Here is a 19197-nt window from a genome sequence, read left to right as displayed (position 1 = left end):
GTTTTGTGTGTGTGTGTGTGTGTGTTGCTATTTTTTAATATAAAGAGAGGGGGAGAAACGTATTTTCTAGCTGTCTGCTAAGGACTATGAATCAATGAGGGCACACCTACAGCCCAGATCTTGGTTTCTAAACTACATTCACCAGTAAATGGAACAGGGCTCCTTGGACAAAAGACTGATTCCAGGCTGGGGCAGGAAAATAACAAGATGAGCCTAGAACATCTTTCTGCACCAGAAAGTAATAAGTGCTCAAAGAATAATGAAAGACATAATAAAAAGCCACAAGAGCTAGTTTGCAGGGGCTCTTATTAGTTAAATCTGATACAAGCTGAGTATCAAAATGATTATAAAAATAGACTGTAACCCACTGAATAAAACAGGAATCCATGAATTTACAATGATAAAAATCAATGAATAAATAAACAAATTAGGGGGAAAGAAAAGATAGCTCTTTCTTACAGAAAAATTCTAATCAATATAGAAGGAATGATGGAGTTAGAAGATCATTAATAGATATTAAAATACCAGGTGAAAGTTTGATAAAGAATAAGATATTTACATGGTCTCAAAGTATCTCCCTACAAATTACTTATTAATTACAAAGGGAAAATATTAATGTTACATCAGTAAAACCTGGTGGACAATACCTTAACCAAATAATGAAAGATTACCAGTATTGAGAAGGATATTTAAATTCTGTAGCATTCCTGGCAAAATTCATAACCTAAGTTTCATCATGATGAAATATTAAACCAAAATCAATATTATATTAAATAACTGGCCCATATTTTTCAAAAATGTCAAGGTTAAGAAAGGCTATAAAGTTGTTCCAGATAAAGGAAAACTAAACACATGATAACTAAATGCAATGTATGATCATGGATTAGATCCTAGATCAGGGAAGAAAAGACTATAAACAATAAACAAAGTATTAAGGATACGATTTTAATATGTATTGTAGGTTAGATGATAATACTGTGTCAGTGTTAAACTTCCTAAATCTGTTAACTGTAACATGGCTGAAAGAACATCCTTGTACTGAGGATACAATATGCAGGGACTCTTATGTCTTCACCTCCAGTTACTGTCAAATGGTGGGGAAAGAATATATATGAGAGTTCACTATACTATTTTTTCAACTTGAGTTCGAAATTACATAAAAATTAAAAGCTACAAAAAGTTCAAGAGCCCCACATTCAAAAACAATAACCTGTTACAACATACAATGAAAGAGAAAATCCCATTTTCAAAAGGAAAAACAAAAATACTTAGGAATAAACTTTAAGAAGAATTCTTCCAAACCCATAGGAAGAAAATTATTTAAAATTCCTGAAAGACACAAAACAGATTTGAACGACACATCCCATATTGCCTATTCTTTATTAAAAAGTAGAAATATCACCAAGATGTTAGTTATCCCTAAGTTAATGTATATACTTAATGCAATATCAATAAAAATACCAACAATCATTTCTAGAGCTAGAAAAGTTGGTATTAAAATTGATATGGAAAACTAACCCTTCAAGAGAAAAAAGCCAGAAAACACTGAAAACAAAGAGTTATGAGAAAGGACTAACCCAACCAAATATTAAAATAGACTACAAAGTTCTTACAGTTAAAACATCATGGTACTACCATATGAGCAGACAGATCAATGGAACAGTACTCAAAGTACAGAAAGAGACCCAACTACACATGGAAATCTATTATACAGTAAATTTAGTATCTCAAATCACTGACACGAAACCGGCATTTTGATAAATGGATTGAGATAACTAGACAGCAATTTAGAAGGAGATAAACTTAGATTCATCCCTTCTGTGATATCTAAGAATAAATTCTAAATGGATAAGAAATTTTAATGTAAAAAAAAAAAAACAAAACACTGAAACTGGCTGGGCATGGTGGCTCACACCTGTAATCTCAGTACTTGGGGAGGCTGAGGCAGGTGGATCACCTGAGATCAGGAGTTTGAGAACAGCCTGGCCAACATGGCAAAACCCCGTTTCTATTAAAAATACAAAAATCAGACAGGTGTGGTGGCGGGAGCCTGTAATCCCAGCTACTCAGGAAGCTGAGACAGGAGAATCGCTTGAACCCCGAGAGGCAGAGGTTGTAGTGAGCCAAGCTCACACCACTGCACTGTTGCCTGGGCAACAGAGCAAGACTTCATCTCAAAAAAAAAAAAAAAAAAAAAACTGAAACTATATCAGTATTAGAACAAAACACAAGTGAACTCCTCTATAACCTGGGTGTAGGGAATGCTTTTCGTGGAAAATAAAAATTCAAATGCAACACATCAGTGGTTTTCAAAGTTGAGCATAAATCAGAAACACTTGGAGGGTTTTTGTCAAACACATATTTTGGGGCATCATCTCCAGAGCTGCTGATTCAGCAGGGCCGGAACAGAACCCAAGAATATGCATTTTGTTGTTGTTGTTGATACAGAGTCTCACTCTGTTGCCCAGGCTGGAGTGCAGTGGCACGATCTCAGCTCACTGCAGCCTCTGCCTCCAGATTCAAGCAATTCTCTTGCCTCAGCCTCCCAAGTAGCTGGGATTACAGGCGTGAGCCACCATGCCTGGCTAATTTTTGCATTTTTAATAGAGACGGGGTTTCACCATGTTGGCCAGGCTGGTCTCGAGTTCCCAACCTCGGGTGATCCACAAGCCTCAGCCTCCCAAAGTGCTGAGATTACAGGCGTAAGCCACAGCACCCAGCAAAGAATATGGATTTCTAACAAGTTTCCAGATGGTGCTGACACTGCTGGTCAAGGCAGTACCACACTTTACACAAAAATAAAGAACATTTACATGGTAAAAGTAAGCATAGTGAGCACTGTCAAAAGTCAAATAAACTGAGAGAAAATCCTTACTACATATATATCACAGATAAAGGGCTAATATCTCTTAACAGGGGAAAAAAATATATATATAACAAGGTAAGTAAAACAAACCAAAAATCAGAGAATAATGAGCCAAAAAACTCACAAAAAAGATAAGATGTTTAACCTCACTCATAATAGAGATGCAAACTAAAACTACACTAAGATACTATTCCTAATCTATCCCATATGCAAAAATTAGAAAACCTGATTACAATTTATATGGGAAACAGGTCCACTTCTCATACATTGCTGGTGGAAACAAAAAATAATACAAACTCTATGAAAGGGGATCTGGCAATCTCTAACAAAACTACACATGCATTTACCCTTCAAACCAGCAATCACACTTCCAGCAATTTACCTTGAAGGTACTACCCCAACACCAGAAAACTGTAGAATCTTTCATTGTAGTATTATTTGTAAAATATTAGAAACTACCTAAATGGCCAAATATACGAGGTTGGTTGAATAAATTATGGTATGTACAATGGAGTACTACACACCTGTTTAAAAAAAAGATGGAGGATTTGTATGAACTTCATATACGGAATGATTTTCAGAATATAGTAGTGTTGAGAAAAAGCATACACAGGATGAGCATTCCCTGATAAAAAAATCCAAAATCTGAAATGTTCCAAACTGAAACTTTTTGAGCATTGACATGATGCCACAAGTAGAAAATTCCACGTGTGCCACATTATTTTTTCACTGTTATTAATGGTACATAATAATTTTTGCTATTAAGTACTTATGTGTGAATAAGTGTAAGAAAATGATTGCTATCAGTAGCCTGAGGACTTCACTTGTAATTGGCCTCTAAAGTGGGAGCAGTCCTGTGGGACTGAGCCCTTAACCTGGGGGGTCTACGCTAACTCATGGTAGTTAGTATCAGAATTGAACTGAATTGTAGAATACCAGTTTTGACGTCAGAAAATTGTTACTGGAACAATACCACACAGACATATATAAACAAGGACAAACGAAGGTTCTTTCTTACAGTAGAATGCCAAAGAAAAAATGTGGAAAATGTAGTAATAGTTGAAAAATCAGAATTTCACAACTATTACAATAACCCCATACAACCTTGAGGTCTAACTTGCACTTAGAATGGTTCTTTTATGATACATGATTTTGCAACACAGCTGGTCATTTGGAAAACTACTGGTTCACTGAATTATGTGGATCTTCCAAATGCTGGCAAATTTTGCTATACAACAAAAAAAAAAATACAGTCTAAATATTACACCCATCTCATTAGAAAAGTTTATAAACATTGGAAAGCATCAAGCTCACAGTGGAAGATAACAATTTTTTCAAAATTCTAGTTTTTGCTTAAAAGCTTAAATATTATCAATGGTGAAAAATATTATCAATTGTTTTTCCTTAAAATAACAGGCTCATTTCATTTCACTTTGAGAAAATATCTGCCAAATACCCAAGTCTGAATATAGAAATTGTTCTTTAAAGTAAAAATAGTTTCCATGAAAAAAGAGATTAGTTCAACTCACAACTCAACCACACATGCACTTTACCTTTATTAAATATCATACTTCATTAGGCGACAAAAGAACTTTAGGGGTACTTTCCATTTAATCACACAGAATACTAAAAAGACATGTACCCAAGGGTCAAGCATCAATAAAATTAACATATTTTACTGTTTTAACATCTTCAGTACAACTGGCTTTTTTTTCTCTATTGTGAGCACACGGTGGTGATGAATACAATAACTACTAAAGCAGTTTGGTGCCACTGCCTTAATTCATAATAATACACAAGCAGTTTTCCACACTGCTTTCACACAGTGAGAATATAACAGCAGGGAGAAAATCAAATAATGTGGTAGTATTATTATGAAAACCATGTCTTTGCAGGCCCCTGAAAGGGGACTGGGGACCACCAAAAGGACCACAGACCACACTCAGAAATGCTGCACTATAGTGTCTTTTACATTACCGATATATTGCTCTATCTGACTGTGAGCTTTTGCTGTAAGTCATTAAACAACTTCAAAAATGTTTCCTATTATAAAAGAAAACCAGATAAACATTTCATGTAATTTTTAGAAATTTCACGTTTTCCTAAATTTGAACATTGTACTGTCACATGAACTTTAAAATGTGTCTCTTCATAAAGTTCTATTATTATTCAGTTTCATATGGTACAAATTTTTTTAACTACATTGCTCAATACCTTCTCCCTGGAGAGGTTTTCCAAATGTGAAGTCAGACCACTTATTTCTTTGTCTTTCTCTGCCAATTGAAGCTGAATAAAGAAAGAAATTTCATTATTTTTTTTCATTACCTCTCCCTCCTTGCAACTTTGATACCTGGTTTATACTGCTTTATGAAAATAATTCCTATTACTAAATCCATGTATTTTCCTCAGCTAATTCTTTGACTTCTCTGAATTATTTGTCATTTATTGACCAACTTGCCTTGTTCTTAAAACTATTCCTTTGGTTTATGTGAAATTGCATGAATATTTTCATCATCCCATGCCCTTTTTTGTGTGTTTTTTTTCTTCCCAATACAAATATGAGTATTCTCCAAAGTTTCTTCTTTGGCCTCTTCTCTCAATATTCTCTCTGAAAACTCACTTTCTTCCATACCTTCAAATATCACCCCCCTGGGAATAAATCACAAGTATTAACTAATGTACCACTTTCTCTTTCCCAAGTTCCAAATCTGCCTTTTAAATTGATAGTTAATGTCCCAAGCCTACTTTCATACTTCTGTTAACAGAACTCAATCTCAGACTACACTGTGACTAAAGCTGAGAAACTATATTGTAATACTTTTCCCTTTTCCTGTTTCTCCATTCTCCAACACTTTCAGTCTCTAAATCATTCATTCATTCAGCAGTCACCCACTGATCACCTGTTACAGTTTAAGCATTAATGGATACAAATACAAATAAAATCATTCTTCAACGGTTCTTCCTTAAACATGTCTTTCACAGCTTTCTCTAGTAAATATATAATCCATTCAATGGCAGGTGATCAGGGAAGGTACCCAAAAGGAGGTGGTCTTTATCAATTCATTTTAAGAATATTTCTACCTGATTTCCTCACCTTCAAACCCTTCCCACCTCTAAATCCTCTTCAATACTGCCAAATTATTTTCAAAAAGACTGTGATTGGGTCTCTTTTCTCCTAGAAAATTCTTAATAGAACTAGCACCGAAATTCCATTTTAGGCCTAAAACCTGGCTTCAAGCTATCATTCAAGCCTAAGCTACTCTATTACAGACACAAGTCCTAATGATCAAGACTGCTCACAGTTTGCAGACTACGTGCTCCATTTCTCAACTCCAAATATGTCTTAATGCTCTTCCATCTACATAGAATGCTGCTGCTTCCTTTCCCTAGCTCTGCTTCTCCTCCCCTCCAGTTTGTTCTTTCAAAGGTGTAATTATTCCATAATGTCTTCCCCCTAAATATTTGATTGGAAACAACTCTAAGGCAATTAAACTTATTATTCATGTGGAGCTTTATCACATTTTGCCTTGTCTGGTCAGTGTTAGTCCATGTCAAAATAGTACAAAATAGGGCAAAAGGAACTAAATAAAAAGCCAAACACATTTACCAGCTACATAATTTTAGATACGCTGTTTGATCTCAATGCTTACTTTTAACATTAATGAAATAAAATTATCTGTTCAGCTTCCCATGGTTTACAGATGATTACCTACGGTGTTGTGAAAATTTTGTGCACACTACCATTACACTTCTAGCAATCTACTAGATTATAAACTCCTTAAGCATACCACTGTGCCTTATGTGATTGCCCACATAATATCTAACATAGTACTTTATGTAAAATAGGCTTCAGTAAACATTTACTAAATCATTTTCCTAGTCAATATGCAAAAAATTCTTTTCATATGAATTCATGATTCACACTTAATAGTTAAGGAAGTTGCCAGTTACTGAAAAGAATATCCACAAGGGTCACAGAAATAATAAGCTAATGTATCTTGGTCTGTAATGTCCTACATCTCCAGCCCCTACAGGGGAAAACTAAAGTAATTCTAATTTTAAAATTAGATCACAGGTAGAATCAGCTATGATATTTGAACCATTTAGAATTCCTGTCTTCAGTAAAAAAAAAAAAAGTAAATTATATCCATATACATTTCTTAAAATATATTAAATTATACTTTATTCCTTAGAAGAAATATATATTTCTACTTATTAAGTAGCTAGACAGCCTATTTTTTTTTTAGTCTAACATTTTATTTATTTATTTATTTATTTATTTATTTTGAGGAGTCTTGCACTGCCACCCGGGCTGAAGTGTAATGGCATGATCTTGGCTCACTGCAACCTCTGCCTCTAGGGTTCAAGTGATTCTCCTGCCTCAGCTTCCCGAGTAGCTGGGATTACAGGTGCCCACCACCACGGCTGGCTAATTTTTTGTATTTTTAGTAGAGACAGGGTTTCACTACATTGGCCAGGCTGGTCTCAAACTCCTGACCTCGTGATTCGCCCACCTCAGCCTCCCAAAGTGCTGGGATTACTGGCGTGAGCCACGGCACCTGACCTTCTCTAACATTCTTACAGTTACCATTTATTATTTGGGCTTGTCTGTTGCCTAACATTATATTGGCAAAAATAATTTTCATTAGTTAAGATTACATCACTTGCTTTTACAGTATTTCATTTAGGATCACAGTCACATACTTTGGTGACAAATGGTAAAACTCTAGCCAAATTTTTAAAATTACTGATGACATATTATTGTACTACAAAAAAAGTCAAAGCCCTAAAATAATTCTTATTTATTTATTTATTTTTATTTTTTAGAGACTGGTGGGGAAGTGGGCATCTCCCTATGTTGCCCAGGCTGATCTCAAACTCCTGGACTCAAGCAATCCTAATAATTTTACATAAGCATTCATGTTTGTTTCAAAATGAACAAGAGGACAGGAGGATAATGATCACTTTTCACCTTTAAAAATAAACACAATTAAAAGATGTAATTTTATTTTATTTTTTTATTATTTTTTTTTTTTTGAGACAGAGTCTCGCTCTGTCGCCCAGGCTGGAGTGCAGTGGCCAGATCTCAGCTCACCGCAAGCTCCGTCTCCCGGGTTCATGCCATTCTCCTGCCTCAGCCTCCCAAGTAGCTGGGAACTACAGGCGCCCGCCACCTCGCCCGGCTATTTTTTTTTTGTATTTTTTAGTAGAGACGGGGTTTCACCATGTTAGCCAGAATGGTCTCGATCTCCTGACCTCGTGATCCGCCCGTCTCAGTCTCCCAAAGTGCTGGGATTACAGGCTTGAGCCACTGCGCCCGGCAAGGATGTAATTTTAATAGCCATCTGAATCCACAGAATTAAAGCCACAATAGCAACCCAAATGGTATCCATTTTCTCAATTCAAAGTTAATGAACAGTATTCATGTAACTAAATATATAGTACATTTTTACTTGTAGAAAAAACTATCAATTATCCATATTTAAAATGTACATTAGATTGAATAAAATTATACATAACAAATTTTCAAAAGTTTATGCCTTAAGTTTACATACAATGAGTACCAAACTTACTTTATAATTGTCCTGTACTTCAGCTAGTTCAAATTTTACATTTTCAGCAATTTTCACTTGTTCTTTCCATTTCAGCTCCATTTTTGCAAGTTCATCAGCATATTTATTGCATTTTGCTTTCTCATCCTAAATGAAATTAGTATAATTACCAAAAGATTTTAAATCCATGTAGAGTGAAAATCTATAGCAACATACTTAGATATGGGCTGAATGTTTATTATAACACTGTTGTAACAGCATAAAAACTGAACTAATCAAATGTCTATTAATAGACAATTGGATAAATCATTTTCTATCCACACAACGAAATAGTATATATATTTTTAAATAAGGCAGATGTACAAGTTGACAAGAAAAAATGTTAAGATACATTAATTGAAAATAGCAAGTTGCTAAAAAAGAAGATATAATATAATCCATTTTTGTTTATAAGTTGTTTTACACAGTTATAATATCTATGTTTGTGTTGTATACAAAAATATAAACCAAAATATTAATAGTTCTTATCTCAGGGGATCAGAATGATAGAGGTAATTTTTGCCATCTCTACTCTTCATTTCTGGAACACTACAACATTTCACAATAAGTATATATTACTTTTGCAAAAGGAGGAAATAATGTCATATTTATAATGCTGTTGTTTCCATACATTGATAAACTCCAGGATTTGCTGACCAAGATAATTTTTAGGTTGACTTCTTATACATTGATCTTCTCTACAACCCAGATTATCATAAAGGAGGAGCTACAAATCATGACAAAAAGGTAATTAGGCCAGTTCCACTTGGAACATTTTGTTCAATGTGAACACCTAAAAATATATTTTGAGCAATTCAATGGAGAGGAAAATCTTTTAAACAAATAATGCTAGGTCAGTTGAATATCCATACCATACATTCCATATCTCATACCATACACAAAAATTAAAATGATTCACAGACCTAAATAGAAAAGCTGATTATAAAACTTCTAGAAGACAACACAGGAGAAAATCTTTATCTCCTTGGATTAGGCAAACCATTCCTTAGAAGGTAAAAAGCATAAAACATAAATGAACTGATAAACTATACTTTATCAAAATTAAAATTCTGCTTTTCTAAAAACATCATTAAGGAAATAAAAAGGCAAGCTACAGACTTGGAGAAAATATTCACCTTACATATATCAGACAAAAGACATATCCAGAAAAAAAAAAATACAACTCAAGGTGAACAACCCAATGTTTAAACTACCAAAAAGATCTGGCCACTCACACAAAAAGAGATAAAGAGCAAATAAGCATAAGAAAAGATGCTGAACATCAAGTCATTACAGAAACGCACATTAAAACCACAATGAGCTGTCAGTATACACCCATTAGGCTGGCTATGTAAAATGATACAAACACTTTACAAAACAGTTTGGTAATTTCTTTTTTTTTGAGACAGAGTCTCACTCTGTCACCCAGGCTGGAGTGCAGTGGCGCAGTCTTGGCTCATTGCAACCTCCATCTCCCAGGTTCAAGCGATTCTCCTGCCCCAGCCTCCTGTATAGCTGGGATTACAGGAGTGCACCACCATGTCCAGCTAATTTTTGTATTTTTAGTAGAGAAGGGGTTTCACCATGTTAGCCAGGCTGGTCACAAACTCCTGACCTCAAGTGATCCTCCCACCTCGGCCTCCCAAAGTGCTGGGATTACAGACATGAGCCACTGCACCCAGCCAGTAATTTCTTATAGAGTTAAACATTCAACTGCTATATCACCCAGGCAATTCACTCCTAGATATTTACCCAAAAGAAACAAAAAAATCCATATGTCCATAAACAACTTGTAAACAAATGTTCATAAGCAGCTTTATTTGTACCAGCCGAAAAACAACCCCAAATACCCACCAAGTGGGGAATGGATAAACAAATGATACAATAAAAAGAAATAAATATAAGCAATAATATGAATACATCTCAAATAATCATGCTGAAAGTGGGTGGAAAAAAGTACATATTACATGACTCCATTTTATAAAATTATCTAAAATGTAGGCTAATTGATAGTGACAGAAAGCAGGCCAGTGATTTCCCGGAGGTAAGGATAACGAAAGAGATGTGTTGCAAACACGTACCCAAAAAACTGGAAGAGTGATGGCACTGTGGTGATAGTTTCACAATTGTGTATGTCAAAACTGATCCAACTGTATACTTTAGGTATGTGTAGTAATTCATTGGATTTCAATTATACCTCAATATGGTTGTCAAAAAAAAAAAAGATTTTTGCTTGAACATTATTCTACCTTCCTTTCAATACTATTTCTATAGAAAAATCTTGAAATATTCATCCAGAATTGTTTCATCTTTAATGAAAATGTAGTTCAGTCTTACAAACAACTGCCCTGAACTCAAAACTGTTCTAATCAACCCTTCTACAAGATTCTCTCAAGCAAAAAAAAAAAAAAAAAAGTTCATTTTAACTTTGGTTAAAAGATTTCGCTATTTATAACTAACATGAAAATATTTTAAATAATTACTGTAAATTAAATTACAGTAAAATTAAGCTAATGTGTAAATTTTATTCTATAGCTCTAAACAAGGCTCCTCCCCTCCCCAATGCACACAAAAACACACACAAAAAAGCACATTTAATAAAACAAACAAAAATCACATACACAAACACCACTTTTTCCTCTCCATGCCAAATTGATATAAATGAGAAGCATTTTCCCTTTTCCTTTAAATATTCCAGTAGTGAATACTACACCAAGAAGGCTGCAAACCAGAAAAGTCTGAATGATGCTGTTTAAAATAATCAAAATAGGCTGGGCACGGTGGCTCACGCCTGCAATCCCAGCACTTTGGGAGGCCGAGGTGAGCAGATCACGAGGTCGGGAGATCAAGACCATCCTGGCTAACGTAGTGAAATCCTGTCTCTACTAAAAATACAAAAAATTAGCCAGGCGTGGTGGCGGGCGCCTGTAGTCCCAGCTACTTGGGAGGCTGAGACAGGAGAACGGTGTGAACCCGAGAGGCGGAGCTTGCAGTGAGCTGAGATCGCACCACTGCACTCCAGCCTGGGCAACAGAGTGAGACTCCGTCTCAAAAATAATAATAATAATAGTAATAATCATAATGAAAATAAACAACACCATAAGAGACGACTCATTTGGTTAACATTCCCTTTTCCACTATGCAAGTCTAGTCACTTTAAGATGTAAAAATCTTTGCTATTATAATAGTAATTTATTTTATTATTATTTTTTTTTTGACAGAGGCTCGCTCTGTTGCCTAGGCTGGAGTGCAGTGTGCAATCTCGGCTCACTGCAACCTCCGCCTCCCGGATTCAAGTGATTCTCCTGCCTCAGGAGACTGTAGCTGGGACTACAGGCATGCTCCACCATGACCTAGCTAATTTTTGTATTTTCAGTACAGACGGGGTTTCACCATGTTGGCCAGACTGGTTTTGAACTCCTGGCCTCAAGGAATCCACCCACATCAACCTCCCAAGGTGCTGGGATTACAGGCATCAGCCACCACACCTGGCCTATAATAGTAAATTTAAAAACAGCACTTTCCTTTTATGAAGTTCAAATATTTCTCATGAATCTTTATACGATGATAGATAATAATTTCTAACCTCAATTAACTATTTGCCCATTACCCAAACAAGAACATTTTATTAGGTGAAAAGAAAATAATAACTTCAGGTCTCATGATGTTACACACATGCCTATGTGAACAGGTACACAAAATGCCCATATCATCCCAAAAGTGAAACTAAGTAACAGTATATGGGGATGGGAAAGAAACTCAAAGATACCAATCAATCAAAACAATAAAGGTAAGCTAAGTCATCAACATTTTATAAACCTCTTTCATTTACAAGGTAGTTAACTTACCTGCAAGAGTTGTTTACATTTATTATACTTTTCTGTTTTGTCAGCAATTTCTTTGGTCATTTCACAGACTTGCCCCTTTGTTACTATGTCAAAATCTGTCTCTGCTGTAGCAAGGCAGAAAATAAGACTGTTAAAAAGTATTTTGCCCCTTATATTATCTTCCTGTTCAGAAAAACTTAAAGGTCTGCATATTGTGAAATATAATAAATGGAATACTGAAGGACAGAAATATCTATTTATATCCTAGATATACAAAGGATACATAAACTCTAGTTGAGAATTTTTAAATGTGCGTTTGGCTAGAACCAAGTTCACGTTCAATAATAAAGGATTATTCTTTGATTTTTAAAAAATTTGCTAAAAACTGGCCGGGCGTGGTGGCTCATGCCTGTAATCCCAGCACTTTGGGAGGCCAAGGTGGGCTGAGGCTGAGGCAGGAGATTAAGACCATCCTGGCTAACACAGTGAAACTGTGTCTCTACTAAAAACACAAAAAATTAGCCAGGTATGGTGGCATGCACCTGTAGTCCCAGCTACTCAGGAGGCTGAGGCAAGAATCGCTTGAACCCGGGAGGCAGAGGTTGGAGTGAGCCGAGATCACACCACTGGACTCCATCCTGGGTGACAGAGTGAGACTCCATCTCAAAAACAAAAAAAATTTTTTTGCTAAAAAGAGTTCCAAAACAGCACAAAAATTGTTCTCCTCATATAACTGAATAGACACGGTAAGTAGGAAAACCATACTCTGAGAATTCTCTTTCCCCTCTCTGAAAGCCAGGGTCTCACTATGTTGCCCAGGCTAGCCTCAAACTCATGGGCTCAAGTGATCCTCTTGCCACAGCTTCCAGAGTAGCTAGGAGACCACATGCTACCACACTCAGCCAAGAACACATTTTAAATCATTCTTCTAGCCCTTCATTACCACTAAGTCTTTATTAAGTAAATACCCTATAACACCATTTTAGTTACTACAAAGGATACATGGAAACAGAAGGCTCAATTCTGTCCTACAGGGAATAAACCTAATATTTAATAGTCTAAGATGTTTACATTTAAAAAGACTTAAAAGATCAACTACCCCACACACTAAACAAGAAAATATACTTTCTCTAGTATTTAATGTCATTACTGTCAAATTTACATAAAAGTGAAAAAATTAGGGCAGATGAAAACCTAGTTAACCCAAATTTTCATATTATTCATGTTTTCACTATGTCTCTCTATTCTGTTCTATAAGGTAATAAATTAATAAAAACTTAACTCCATCAGCCAACAGGTACATTGACAAGGGAAGAAGTACCCCATTGATCCAAAGCAGCCAAAAATAAATGAATAAACAGAAAAACACGAGAATAATAGGGGATTATTTTCCCCTGCAGAATTTAAAAATTAAAATCGACAAATAAAATGCTTCAAAATTCCATAGATTTAATGGAACATCAAGTAAAAATTCAATTCGTGGCTTTTGTCCTATGTAGCCCAAATTAGTACTCACAAGCACCAGCTCATTTTTAACATGTGTGAATAGTCTCAAGAAGATAACTACTAGTTTACATTCACATTTTATCTATTCATGTTTTGTATATTCACCACATGCACGACTCTATTTTACATTTACACCCTTATTTTCTCGTTGCCTCAATTCCTTCACTTATCACATGAAAATTTTTATGAACACCCTGAAGTTCTTACACATGGAAGAAGGCAGTATAAGTATTTTCCAGTGTACACTACCCTCCACAAAAAGTCTAAAAGATTTTTACCTGCAGAAGGTGATGGCTTTACATCTACAGTAGAGGCAGAAGTGGCTGGGTCTGTGTTTACTGAAGCATCATTCACTTTCTGTTGATTCCCCATTTTCTTTGTGAAGACATTATTATTATTAGCCTATTCAAAATGTTAATAAGTGGTTAAATGAGTCAATGAATTAGTTATATTTCCTTCTTGCAGTAACTAAGTAAATAATATTTTTACATATTACTTTAGGAAATCCTAAGAAGTCCACAAAAGCTGCTCTTGTTTTAAATGCCAACAAAGACTAAAGTTATACACATCATTTTCCTCACTGACCTAAATGTTGCAAAAGAAATATACCATATTTTGCTTTTTCTTATAAACTCATCAAAACACCACCAAAATAAGTCATTCACAGAAATCTACTACAAAGTTATAATGTACTCAAAAGGCCCCAGGCCAAATTCATACATGTGGATGAGTCATACTTAAAGTATCATATTTTTTCACAAAACCCTTCCTACTTTACTACATGCATTTCTTGCTTGTCTCCTCTGATTTAAAAAAGTAGGACCAGGAAAGTATCATATGCATCATATTCAGGTTTTAACTATGTTTCTTCTACATTTCCAGGAGTTCCTCAGATAGCAAGCCCTGTATTTAAGTACAATTTAAGGACCCACATTGAAACATACATACCTCAAAATAAAAACATTTCCTTGGCTGTCTTACAAATCTACCTACCTAGTCTCAAATGGAATACAAAAGAATTAGCTAACACTCTTTAACTGTTCCTAATCTAATAGGAATAAGAATCTTCCTAATATGAGTAGGAAGAACTTGCCAATTACAACTGAGAAACCATCTAAGACCAAGGGATGATTAATGGTGAACTCCAATGAGAATAGATGTCATTGTCACAAGAGTCAATAATAAGTATTGAGTTTTAAGTGATAAAGATATTCATCAAGAACTTAAGAGGGAAATTATCTAGAAAAGAGGACTGTTTGTTCTCTTTGTCTTCTCCTTGCTACTGCCCTTGCTTCCTTTGTTGGCTGTCCAGTAAATTAAAATTCCAGACTTTTTTAAAGAAGAGTTCTGACAATATTTGGCCAATTACTTGAAATCAAGCAGAGATAAATTATATTTAAAAGGTTGATATTTAGAATATTACAAATTCGATTTTTGAATAAAAATACTAACAAGATACTTTACTATGTGTAAATTTAATGATACTTACTGATTGATCTGAAAGTTTGTTTATTTGTTTTTGGAGTCTCTGGCATTCCTTAAATTTTTCTTTATAATGGTCTGCAGCCATCTGAAGACGGAGTTTCAGATCTTCAACTTCTCTTCTTAGTTCGTGTTCCAGTGTATCAGTCTTGTCCTAGAAAGAAACAAACATTCTAAGAAAAAAATAAAAATCTGGTCTCTCCTAATGTTAATAGTAACCCCAACTTCAATCTTACTTTTTTCTTTTTTTTTTTTTTTCTGAGACAGAGTCTTGTTCTGTCACCCAGGCTGAAACACAGTGGCCCAATTATGGCTCAATGCAGCCTTGACCTCCTGGCTCAAGCAATCCTCTTGCCTCAGCCTTCTGACTAGCTGGGACTACATGTGCACACCACCACACCTGGCTAATTTTTGAAATTTTTTTGTAGAGATGAGGTCTCACTACGTTGCCCAAGCTGGTCTTGAACTCCTGGGCTCAAGCTATCTTCCCACCTCAGCCCCCCAAAGTGCTGAGATTATAGGTGTGAGCCACTGCCTCCGGCCACTTTTTTCTTTATTTTGGGATTTTGGTTACAGAGCAACACAGGGTCTCTTGTTAAGTCCAGTTTTACATTCTTAGGACTAAGGTTCATTTAAAAAACTAGAGAAAAATAATCTACCTCCTGAAGAGCAATTATTAAGTTCTTAAACAACCATAATACTGTTTTATACAGCTAATAAGAAATTCCAAACAAAGCAATACATATCTGACATCAACATATTTAATTAATAGGGCAGCTTTCACCAACCATTAAGAATTCGCTCACAGAAGTTTTTCTTACAGCATACATTAACTGTAAGCCAAGAAGTCACAATGACTAAACAAAAGGAATGAAAATTTAACATTCTCTGATCAGATATCTGACCTGCCTTATTTTAACACAATTTACTATTTTGTGAGATTATAGTGGTTTTTTAAATCAAAATGCAAATTCAAAATTAACTTGCTTTACCTGATCTTTTTTCATAGCATTCAGTTTAAGTTCTGCCACTGCATCAGCTAACTGCTTTTTCACTTTCTCATTTTCCAAGCGTGCAGTATGCAGGTCTGCCATTGTTTTGTCTCGTACGTTGACAGCATCACTAAGTTCTTTAGCCAGAAAGACAACTTCTTGCCGAGTGGCCTGAACCTGTTCCTCTGCCTTACGAAGTTGCTCCTTTAAAAAAAAAGTATCTTCCTGAAGAAAGCAGATAAATATATTTGTAATTCAACCACTCAAGTAAAAAACAGAAGCAGAAACAATTTTTGCATATTTCAACAGGGCCAAAATTTTAGATATTGATTTTTCTACTCATGACTTACAGAGTATATGCCTATAAAAAACTTAAGAGGTAACTTTGTTTTAGGTTCCCTCTATAACAACCCTATGTACTTGGTTTCACTGCTACTACTTCATACCCAAGGAACCTAAAGTACAGGGAGTCAGGCAACATACCCAGTGCTTAAGGACCTGCCCAAACTGAGGTTCAAACAAAAGATCCCATCCCCCAGAATCTCTCCTCCTAGAAATACTGACCCTCATTTTGTATGACTACCCGTAAAAATCATTCCAAAAGCTTCTTTGTAACACGAAAAATTTTGGTTAAAAGATGTTTCCTACTTTCTACCCTAAAAGACATCGCCAGGCGCGGTGGCTCATGCCTGTAATCCCAGCACTTTGGGAGGCCGAGGGGGGAGGATCGCAAGGTCAGGAGATCGAGACCATCCTGGCGAACACAGTGAAACCCCATCTCTACTAAAAATACAAAAAAAATTAGCCAGGCGTGGTGGCGGGTGCCTATAGTCCCAGCTTCTCGGGAGGCTGAGGCAGGAGAATGGTGTGAACCTGGGAGGAGGAGCTTGCAGTGAGCGGAGATCACGCCACTGCACTCCAGCCTGGGCAACAGAGCGAGACTCCATCTCACAAAAAAAAAAAAAAAAAAAAAAAAAGACATCAAAACTAATCTAATCTATTTTACATATCATTATAAAAACACAGAACAGATTTAGGCCTTAGTTCTAAAAACAAAATATTGATATACAAGGAGTAAAGACGAGCCACTGGGAAAATGAAAAGTAACGCATACTGCTTGACAAACCTAAAAGTATCTTTAAAAATCTAAAATTGCTGTGATGAAATTATTTCCTTTAATATTAATGTTTAAACATTATAACATTTAAACATTATAAACACAATAAATTTAGTTTATTCAACTTCCTGCTTTTAATCTCTGCACTAAAAATAATGTAAAATCAGGAAAAAAAATGCAACCTAATATTGGTTTCTAAAGTGTTAGCCCATTAGAAGGATATATAAATGATGATTTTACGCAGTGTTGGCATGGACAAAATCTTCGGAGGCATCACACTAATAGATCTACCTATACAAATATTGCCAACTTCTATATGTCAAAAGAGAAGAAAAAGAACTAGAAGAAAATTATATGTAATATATTCAAGAAAGGTATAATAATACATGACATAAATAACTTTTCTAGTCAATAGGAAAAGGAGAAACAAAACAAAAAAAGTCAAAAGTCATGAACATACAAAATTTTTTAAAGAAATAAATGCAATTATGCAGTAAAAAATTCAACTCACTAACAATCAAATAAATAAGTTAAAACAAATGCCATTCACCTTCCAAACTAACAAAGATTAAAAAACAGTAACATTCCAATATTTGCATGGGTTTTGGGAAACTGGCATATTCACAAACAGGTGGGCTTATATAAACTGTAACTGGCATCTTTTCTCATCAGATGTTTACAACATTCATCAGCAGCTTAAAAATTCTCACAGCTTTTGATCTAGCAATTTTATTTCCGTAAGTTTCCAAGAAAATTATCAAAGGGCAGACATAGGTTTAGCTTTACAAGGATTCAACAAAATACTAAAATAATGAAAAATTATTAAGAACCTAAAATGTCTACCAATATGAGAATTTATGATAAACTACGATATACTACTCCCATATTATCAAAGTCTGTGCAGTCATTACGAACAATACATATCTCATATACTCTTGGTAGGAATAAAAAAAATCAACAGAACATTTTTTTGAAAGGTAATTTGAAAATAACTATCAAAATTTAAATACTCATTGACCCAGTAATTCCACTTGAAATAATTTATTCTACGGATTATAAATGTGCCTACATATTGCTATAAGGATGTTTACTGCAGGATGCTTATAAAAGCTGAAGACTCTAAACAATCATATACTATACAGTTGTTAAATGAAGAGAAGAAATACTAGGCAGCTGTTATGATGAATGAAAAAGATTCACATGTGTATCATAGTGCAAGATATCCATTTATAAATTTTTTAAAAAAGGAAAAAATGTATAAATTCTAATTTGTGTTAAAATATAAATATACATATATTCATAAATTCAATATTGACTTATCTGAGAAGGGATGAGGGTTACATTTTACTCTGTACCCTCGCATACTGTTTAAATTTTTTTATAACCATAACCTCAAACTACTTTTACAATCTTTTAAAAAGCTTTAGCAACTAGTACTCATTTTTCTCAGGTACTTCCATAACTATGCTTTTCCTTACAGAAGTCTTCCTTAAATAGGAAAAAGATGCTTAGAGAAATTTTTAGCATCTTATTAAATAACAAATAATCAAATACACTTCTCATGTTTGCATTGGCAATCTGTTACATTAAAAAGTAACAAGGATTAATCATTAATTCTAAATGTCATGCACTTCTGACATTTTAGGTATTACATTAACTATGTCTGAGTATTTTTAATAGCAAATTACTAAAAATAACATCATAAGAAATAATGAATCAATCAAGGGAAATCTATATAATGGAATATTATATGGCCATTTTTTTCAGATGAGGAAGATCTCTATGAACTGATATGGAATAACTAGCAACTTATTTT

General features: G+C 34.7%; 1 protein-coding gene across 13 annotated transcripts in view; it reads right to left on the bottom strand.

The window, feature by feature from the left end:
- Positions 1–19197, bottom strand: part of LOC105475772 (Tax1 binding protein 1) — a 91121-nt gene that overhangs the window by 21863 nt on the left and 50061 nt on the right. For 4 of the 13 annotated variants that reach the window (XM_071094959.1, XM_071094962.1, XM_071094968.1 and 1 more), the window contains exons 9-14: positions 16265–16489; positions 15280–15426; positions 14069–14192; positions 12306–12409; positions 8440–8565; positions 5081–5152 (exon numbers count right to left, since the gene is read on the bottom strand). In XM_071094959.1, coding sequence (XP_070951060.1) covers positions 5081–5152; positions 8440–8565; positions 12306–12409; positions 14069–14192; positions 15280–15426; positions 16265–16489 — 798 coding nt within the window. The remainder of the gene's footprint in view (positions 1–5080; positions 5153–8439; positions 8566–12305; positions 12410–14068; positions 14193–15279; positions 15427–16264; positions 16490–19197) is intronic. The other 9 variants (XM_071094961.1, XM_071094963.1, XM_071094969.1 and 6 more) reach the window with 3 other exon arrangements.

This window comes from Macaca nemestrina, chromosome 4 (assembly GCF_043159975.1).
Source record: "Macaca nemestrina isolate mMacNem1 chromosome 4, mMacNem.hap1, whole genome shotgun sequence".
In the NCBI taxonomy this organism is placed as follows: domain Eukaryota; kingdom Metazoa; phylum Chordata; class Mammalia; order Primates; family Cercopithecidae; genus Macaca; species Macaca nemestrina.
This window is presented reverse-complemented; position numbering and strand designations above follow the sequence as displayed.